Source organism: Trachymyrmex septentrionalis, unplaced genomic scaffold, assembly GCF_001594115.1.
Source record: "Trachymyrmex septentrionalis isolate Tsep2-gDNA-1 unplaced genomic scaffold, Tsep1.0 scaffold99, whole genome shotgun sequence".
In the NCBI taxonomy this organism is placed as follows: domain Eukaryota; kingdom Metazoa; phylum Arthropoda; class Insecta; order Hymenoptera; family Formicidae; genus Trachymyrmex; species Trachymyrmex septentrionalis.
The window spans coordinates 403,560-413,165 of record NW_017306182.1 but is presented as its reverse complement, the minus strand read 5'-3'; the positions used below and the strand labels follow the sequence as shown (position 1 = coordinate 413,165).

The following is a 9,606-nucleotide window of genomic DNA, read 5'->3' as shown; positions in this document are numbered from 1 at the left end:
ATTCGGCTCAGGTACCTTACATGTACATACCAATATCAATGTAAATTGTATTTGACTTCCGTACAAAAGAGGATTTAAATCCAGAATTGAAAAGTTTGCAATTAACTCTATTTAATAAGTATATTGCAATTGTGCGAATTATATTTTATCGCCTTATATTGGGTGGATCCATATATTCGTTCGGTTTTTGAAGGCTAAAATGAAACAAGTTTTTTTCATACAAAGGATGAATTTTAATCAATAATATATTCTCCGTTTTTGTTGATGATCTCTTTCCAACAATTTCATTATTCCGCTCTCATAGAAAGTCTGGGGCTTAGAGGCGAAAAACCGGTCCGTACGTACAGGTACGTTTTCACAGCTGTCTGATCAGCGAACGATTTCCCGTTGAGGGAGTTTTGCAGGGACTGGAACAAGTGATAGTCGGATGGCGCAAGGTCTGGTGAATACGATGGGTGAGGCAAAACATCCCAGCCAAGTTGCACTAATTTTTGCTGAGTGATTATTGCGGTGTGGGGTCTGGCGTTGTCATGGTGGAATATGACACCTTTGCGATTGATCAGTTCTGGACGTTTCTGTCGCAATGCTTGATTCAATTTCGTTAGCTGCGTGCAGTAGATCTTCGAATCGATCGTTTTTCCCTGAGGAAGCAGCTCGTAAAACAGCACACCACGATGATCCCACCATATGGATAGCAAAATCTTCTTCGGATGCAGGCCGGCCTTCGGGGTGGCATTCGGCGGCTCGCCAGCGGTTCCCCACGATCTCTTGCGCACTATGTTGTCATAGATGATCCACTTTTCGTCGCCAGTCACTATTCGTTTGAGAAACGGGTCGCTTTCGTGCCGCTTCAGAAGTGAATTGCAGATGGATATGCGGTTGGCCAGGTTCTCCTCGGTCAGCTTGTGCGGCACCCAAACATCGAGGCGGGACACGTAGCCAAGCTGTTGCAAATGCCTTTGTACGGTTCCATAACCTATTTTAAGTGTCTCCGCAATCTCTCGCACCTTTAGCGTCCGGTCTTGCTCAACCAGTGCCTTGATATCATTCGAATCAACCTCGGTGGGCCGACCGCTGCGGGGTCCATCTTCAAGACTCGTATCTCCGGAACGAAATTTGGCAAACCATTTCTGAGCGGCACGTTTTGTTAAGGCATCGTCCCCGTATACGCTGCATATCTTTCGGTGGGCCTCCGCAGCTCGCTTGCCTTTCTTGAAGTAATAAAGCAAAATGTGCCGAAAATGCACCTTATTCTCCGACATGTTCACAGGTCTATAGCACAAACAAAACTAATGCCAATGAAACCAAATTTGACAGATGAAAAGAGCGGACTGTCACCTTTCCAAAACATATTTGGATTGCCCGATTAGGCAACCAGAACTGGAGATATTCGGAAAAAATTTGCACTACTAACAAAAACCGAACGAATATTAATTATACCATATGATATTACGCACTAATAGCCTGAAGGCTTATATACACAGTGCGACAAATATGTTCCCGGACACGAACACATCTCAGCAACCAGTGGCAACATCTGTGCGTTCAAACATGCATTTAAAAGGTTTAACATTTCCCTATCATCTGTCAAAGTTTCATTCATTTTGGTTGACATATAATGAAGATATCACAGTTCATGTTAAACAAGATTTTGGTCGAGGTAGAAATTTTAATATGGAACAAAGAGCAGTGATTAAATTTAACGCAAAACTTGGTAAAAGTGCATCAGAAACATTCCGATTGATGCAACAAATTTACGGCAATCAATGTCTAGGTCGTACAGCTGTTTTTGAGTGGCGTAAGCGTTTTTTGGAAGGCAGAGAGACCCTTGAAGATGAAAAAAAATTAGGACGGCCAATTTTGGTTCGAACACCCGAAATGATCGAAAAAGTACGTAATTTTGTTGCAAACGATCGCAACGCGTCACTAAAAATGATGGAGGAGGCTTTAAATATCAGTAGAGAAACGATTCGAACCATATTACATGAAGATTTGGGTAAAATGAAGGTTTGTGCGAAGTTTGTTCCACACACATTAAGAAGCGATCAAAAATCAATGAGAATCAATCATTCCAGAGACATTGTTGCAGCCGCAGCAAATAATCCAAACTTCCTAAAATCAATTGTTACGGGTGATGAAACATGGTGCTTTCAATATGATCCAGAAACTAAGCGTCAAAGTGCGGAATGGAAGTCAAAAAATTCACCACAAGCAAAAAAAGTACGAAAAGTTCCATCAAAAATCAAGACAATGCTCATCACATTCTTTGATAGCAAAGATATTATCCACAAAGAGTTTGTTCTAACTGGCCAAACAATTACTGGTGCATATTATCTCAAAGTTTTAAAGCGATTGATGGAGAATTCATCGTATTCGCCCCGAATATCGTGATCCAGAAGATTGGTCTTTGTTGCATGACAATGCACCGAGTCACACTTCATTGATTGTCTGTCAATTTTTGGATCGAAATCGTGTCTCTGTGTTAAACCATCCACCGTATTCACCTGATTTGGCCCCCTGCGACTTCTCATTATTCCAAAAATTGAAATTGAAATTGAAAGGACGCTTTTTTTTGATGACATTCCGACCATCCAATCAGCTTCTACACAGGCACTACAGGCAATTCCGCAAACTGAGCTAAAACATGCATTTGAATCACTATTGAATCGCTGTAACAAGTGTATTGAAGCCAGAGGAGAATATTTTGAATAATAAAATCAAAAAATAGGCATATTGTTGTTTCAATTATGATTTTCAGGCCCTGCCCGGGAACATATTTGTCGCACTGTGTATGCATTTTATTGGATTCATTCTAAGAGCCACGAAATTATTAACTTAATTTATTTTAATTACTACAACATATATTTTATTTATTGATTTAAATTGTATATTTTTTATATTAATTTTTTTATAATTGGTTAAAAACAAGCAATTAATCATACTGCTCGAGGAAGTAGCATACATATTTAAAACTACAACTGCTTATAATAAAAATATTTGTCACTATACCCATTAATCTAAAATTACTATTACATGCACAACAGTAGTCATAAATTAATAGGTATACTGATTAGATGCTATTAAAGATCATTAACGCATGACTGTCTACCAATTTTCGTAACCGTGAAAAGAGTCCATAAAGCTCGGAAGTAATTAAAGTACACTGACATTATCGACAATTGATACAAATTTGTGATTATTAACATAAATATTTGGATAGTATAATACATTATTTAATTCATGATTTTTTTATTATATAAATGCTAAAAATAAGTATGTACTCGTATACACGTATGCTATAATCTTTATATTCAAAATTACAATTTTTTTTCTACATTTATTATCTCTATTGATCAAACTCGGACGACAACATTAAAATTACAGTTTTAAATAAAATTCGAGTATTGTTGAATTTTAAATACAGATACTTGTCTATGAAACTAATAAAATTAGTAGTATAGTATCACTTTTTTTTTCTTACTCTTAATTACTTTAATTTTAACAGACACTCTAACTTCCATAAGAATATTGATCTTTAACAGTATCTTGTCGGCGAAGATATAATAATGGGTATAGGTTGTACATTATTGACGTGTTTTAAATTATCTTTATTATAAATGCACACACATATTTTCAGAGCCGTTATTTAATCAGTAATTACAGATTTCAAGTTTGAATAAAGTAAATGAATAAAAAAGTTATCAGTTTTATCATCGTATATTTTATTGAATTTTCTTCATGTGTTAAACAAAATAGTCTTTCAATAATTATGCATTACAATAAAATATTAATCAAATTTGTATAACAAGTAGGGTATATAGGCCGGTTCTAATTCGGGAGCTCCGGGGGGGGGAGTGAGGGGCAGGTAGGTATCCGCGGCGCGGAAGGTCTGCGGGGAGGAAAGGGGGTGACGTTACTAGATGACGTGCGATGGTGTGCGAGGATGACATCACAGTGAGTGATGTTGCGGTATGGGGGGGAGGGGGTGGGAAGGATGTTTCGGGTGCAGGAAATTACGTAGCAGGGATGTGCAGAAAATTACATCCGCGTCGCTGTAATCACGCCTCAATGGCCTCCGAGCGTGATCCGCTGCCGCCGGTCCCCCCCGTCCCCGCTGGTATGGTCCGCCTTCGAGCGCGGTCCGCCGCCGGTCCCCATCGCCACAACCGAACGCGGTTTCTACCGCGCGCTATATTTACCATGCATACTTACCACATCTTATGCGTCGCCATCTTCTTCTTATGTAATCTTCCCTTCAGTATCTAGTCAATGCGATTATTCATGAAATCTTTTTTATTCTACTAAATTATAATAATTATTATTATTTTAGAGAGCTTGATGATACAGTTGCGCGCGATGGTGTCGCGCGTGATAATGCGCGCGTAATACGATGCCGCAGAGATGGAAAGGAATGGTAAAGAGAAGAAATAATTTTAAACACAGAGTTAATCCAGGTTAATCTATATTTATTTATTTTTACATATATATTTTATCACATTTTAATATTTCCTCCGATCCAATATGAATATCGCCGTCCTCACAAATTGTATATGAAGACACGCTGTAATGGAGAAGAACAAACGGATAAGCCATTTATAGAGAAAAATTTTTCACAAACAAGTATAAATGAAATATACTTACTTGCTCAACTCATGTTGAATGTATGAATCCACAATGTTATGGGAATCCCTCAGACTTGGATGTACTCATTCACAGGTGTCTATAATAAAGAAAATCCATGACCCATTCGTTCAAGTACTAGGCGTAATAACTCTTTGATATATATAATTATCACGTTTCTCTTCAATATAACTCATCCCCTATTATCATTATCGGGCAAGAAATATTAATGCAAGTCACCACATTGCGGAAATCGAGTTCCTGATTGCTAATTAAATGAGGAAGCGACTACGGTTAGCTATTTTACACAGACTCACTTTCCGTAAAAATCTTCGCGGATATTTATAGGACAGTTCCAATCAATGACATAAAAAATGCAAATGTTAGATTTTATAACAAAAGATTTTTAGAGACATCCGGTGATGACATTAATGTATTGCAATTAACATTGCAAATTGCAGTGTCAGCAAATTTGCAAGTTTTAATGCGATATTGTTAGCGTAATTTAAGATTTCTCAAGAATAATAATTATTAGGTGTAGTAAAAAATCATCGCGTTTTTTTAAAAGACATCTATCAGTAAAAACCGCAATTACTTTCTTACCAACAATATAAATATATCTTAATAGAGTAAAGTTTCAGCTCTAAAAATCTCTTTTTTAAATTATACGATACGACAATTTTTAATGGAGTTATGAGCAATTAAAGTCAAAATAATTCTTTTATTTAATTCGCGATAACTCAGTAATCAAAAGTCGTAGGAATATTAAAAAAAAACGATTTTGTAGGGAAAGTATCAAGCTTTCACGATAGGTAATCGAAAATTTTCTCAAATTCGTTTTGGACACGTTACAAATCCACAAAGTGAGAAGAAAATTTTTCGTCTTTTTCAGTTCGTAGTTTTTGGTATGTAAAAATTATCAAACTCATATAAACTTAAAAAATGTGATAAGCTTTTAAAAGTAGAGATTTCAAGCTTTAAAACCCTTTTTTTAAATTTGAATTTCATTCATTATTGACGAAGATATTGTATATACAACTTTGAGCTAAAAAATACGCGATGACTTTTTACTTAACCTAATATTAATATAATTGATACAAATACGACGTTGCCAAATAGTGCAATATAAGTTAATATACAACTGCTTTATCAGAGTAATATAAGAACTTTTTTTAAGGACATTAACATATTTTGGCGATGACAAATTACATTCATCAATGTACGAGTAATTTGATACAACACCTGCAAAAATGCAACATTTGCAATTTCATCAAACTATAGCTGCTTTGTTAGCGTAATTTAAGATTTTTTCAGGGCATGAGATGTCCAAGCGATGATACGTATATCATTAATAAAAATAGCGCACATAATTATATAAAAATAACAAGATTTAATCAAATAATGTCATTAGTCAATTCGACAGCGCAAGTGACAACATGGAACGTGATTTGATTGAGCAAGCTACCTTGCTTAGTACTATAGATGAGTATAGCTCGTGGGAATAGCAATGTGACGAATTTATAGAATCATTGGAGGAGCAAAGCCGTATCAAACGCCCGTAATTATTAATCGCTAATAGACATCATCATTGATCGCATGTATCGCGCGGTTTTGAAGGAATCTGTGCCTGGAAGATTTGTGCATGTGGGAGCTGGGTACTCCGTTGGCGCGTCATCGAACCGGCGTTCAAAAGCCGTATTTTGACGCTGATAAACTCTAAACATATCGAGCCTCGCCGATTTCTCGAAGGCGCGAACGAAATTGTGCTCGAGCATGTGCATAGTGTAATGCAACGATATGACTCTATAAAAATAAACATTGTTTTTAATGGCGAGTTCGTGGCGGGTGATAAAACGCGCGAATAAAAGTATCGCCACCTGGAACTATGAACTATATCAATGGATCAATTTGTGCGAGTGGTACGTGTTGCGCGTCATCGAGCCTACCTTATCAAGTTTCAGGAACGCGATAGCGGATGGGCATGAATTTAATGGTGAACGCGAACAAGCACAATCCTGTGCGCGTGGGATGACATATCAAACTCCCACGAGAAATTATTACTAAAAAGAACGGTACAACGTGCAAACCACGGACAATGTGTTTCGCACGGTCTGTTATTGCCGCTCTACACTCGGCTCAAAGAATACACATCGAGAATTCTCATATCCACATTATACGTCGGTTCTAAATCTCACGGGCATCGAATTTCCAATGACGTTGATTCAAATTAAGAAATTCGAAATTGAATATTTCCATCAACATCTACACTAATGAGAAGGGAATTGTACCGACGACTCGATCGAAGGAGAAGCAAACACGTAAACTTCTTGTACTTGGAGGATGACAACGCGGGACACTGCGCTCATCAAGAATCTATCACGACTTATCAGCTCACATCTTACCAAAAAAGAACATAAAAAATATTTCTGTGATTATTATTATTATTATTATTAGGCGTTAGGAACTCGAAAGCTCATTGCCGCAAATACCAAATCCCGCCACTGTTCCCGTCCCTAAGCAAGATCCCTCCATTTGTGACTCTCGTACCCCATTTCGTTAAGGTCCATTCTAATATTATCTTCCCATCTACGTCTTGGTCTACCCAATGGTCTTTTCCCATCCGGTTTACCAATTAGTATTTTATATGCAATTCGATTCTCATCCATACGCGCCGCGTGACCTGCCCATCTTAATCGACGCGATTTTATGACATTAATAATATCCGGACTATTATATAATTGATGTAATTCTGCGTTGTGTAATTTTCTCCATTCGCCCGTTTCCTCATCGCGTTTTGCCCCGATGATTTTTCGAAGTACTTTATTTTCGAAAGCCCTAAATCTTTTCTCGTCTTGTAATGTAAGTGACCACGCTTCGCTGCCATAAAGGACTACCGGTAAAATAATCGTTCTGTAAATTCTAATTTTTAAGCGCCTAGACAATATCCGCGAACCGAGTAGTTTCTTAACCGAATAGAAGCACGCATTCCCCAAATCAATTCTTCTCTTGAGCTCTTCTCTTATTTCATTATATTTCTGTGATAGATATATAATAATAATAATAATAATAATAATAATAACAACATAACAACAACAACAATAATAATAATAATGTAATATGATATATAATATAATATATATAATATGATATATTACATATATAATATAATATATAATATAATATAATACTTTTTTTCAGATGCCTCCACTATTTTAGCTTTTGCGCTAAATTGGAGATCCACAGCGGGACTGTAGAAAATTAAACGATTGCGCGATTAGACTATCGAGCGAGGACGATAAGTGGCTGAGTTTCGACAACCATTACAGGAAAGAACCCATTCGTTGTCTGGAGTGTGCATTGGAAAAGATGGATGGGAATCCAGAATCGTCTACATACCAGTATCATCATCATAACGTGTTTAGTATCGGATACTATGTGCACTCGTATAACAGTTCACTGTTGGGCTATCGTTTTCGCCATGATAGCGTGGTTCACGGAAGAACTCAGAAATTTGATGCACAGTGTACAGTCTAATTTTGGCTAATGTATCCATGAGCAGATTCATGCAAGATAATTGGTAAAAATTCAACAATGCTACTCACTGCCACGTGTGCGAGAAATCGTTTGCGCCAGACGATGCGTAGGTATGCGATCATTTAACCGGGCGATACAGAGGTCCCGCATACTCAAATTGTAATCTAAATTATAAGATTCGCGTAGTAGTGTTTTACATTTTATCTACGATTTTGTCATTACAAAAATTGCCATCGCGTACGAAAAACGCGTTGATCTTTTATCGATAACTAAAAAAAAATATATCTCATTTATTAAACATGTCGATAATACTAAAAACGATCAAAAAAATTGTGTCAAATTATGGTTTATAGATTCATTCAGATTTCTCGCTTATAGTGGTATATATTGGACAAATTGGTGTCTTTTCTCAGTAAAGATAAGCTACGATACTGCAACGCGAATTTTTCAATTTGTCGGAAGAAAATTTTAATCTTCTGACACGAAAAGGCATCTTTCCGTACGAGTATATTGACTATGTCAAAAAATTGGAGGAGCTGTGTTTATCACCTTGCAAGTCATTTTCAGAAGAGACGTTTTCAAAAATTTCTGCGACAGTCGCAAGTAATAGGTTCGACCCTGCATATTATTACACCTTACCGGCTTCACGTGAGACTCCATGTTAAAGCACACCGGTATAAGATCTGAACTGCTCACAGACCTTGACATGGTCATGTTTATCGAGTGCAGTATGCGCGGTGGTCTGAGCCAGTGTTCAAACAGGTACGCGCGAGCCAACAACAAATACATGCTGTCGTACGATCCATCGAAACCGTCATCATATTGATATACTATGACGTCAACAATCTGTACGGCTGGGCAATGTATCAACTATTACTTTACGCCAACGAGATTCGTCACTTTGATTGCCCACGACTGGAGCACGAATTGCATATTTTCTCTTTCCACAAAAATGATATCACCAGCGGGCCTATTTATAGAGCTGCGTAGAGCGAAATCGATCAGTAATCAAAATGTTTCTTGTTGTGTCGAATAATTTGCACAGTTTAATCTCAAAAGAGCTGGAAGACATAAAATTGTACTGCTGTAGAGTTTGAAAATTGCATCGATCTGTTGTGGGACAGATTATCAGACCATATAGGAGCAGATTCAGAGGTACAACGATACCGTTGGTGCCCGAAGCATTAGAATTTACCGAGTCATCAAACGCATGTCAATGGTCCGGTGATTACCTCTGATAAAGAATTGCAGCGAATATTGTCCAAAGGCTTGTTAAATCGTGCGATGAACGCGCTTCCTTTCGAACTATATATTGCCGGATATCAGTTTTGCAGTCCGGGAACGCGATTGGAGAAGCGATTGGCTAGAGGTAATCACGGAACTAATTCATTGGATGCTGCGTGTCGCGAGCACGACATAGCATATTCGCACAGTAACGATCTCGCTGAACGC

The 9,606-nt window shown here is 37.5% G+C and overlaps 1 protein-coding gene across 1 annotated transcript; it reads right to left on the bottom strand.

Annotated features, from left to right (window-relative positions):
• Positions 1 to 287: 287 nt before the first annotated feature.
• On the bottom strand, positions 288 to 1,375 carry LOC108756369 (histone-lysine N-methyltransferase SETMAR-like). The gene has a single exon (XM_018500110.1). The coding sequence runs from the start codon at positions 1,260 to 1,262 to the stop codon at positions 288 to 290; it is 975 nt and encodes a 324-aa protein (XP_018355612.1). The 5' UTR covers positions 1,263 to 1,375.
• Between the last annotated feature and the right edge of the window lie 8,231 nt (positions 1,376 to 9,606).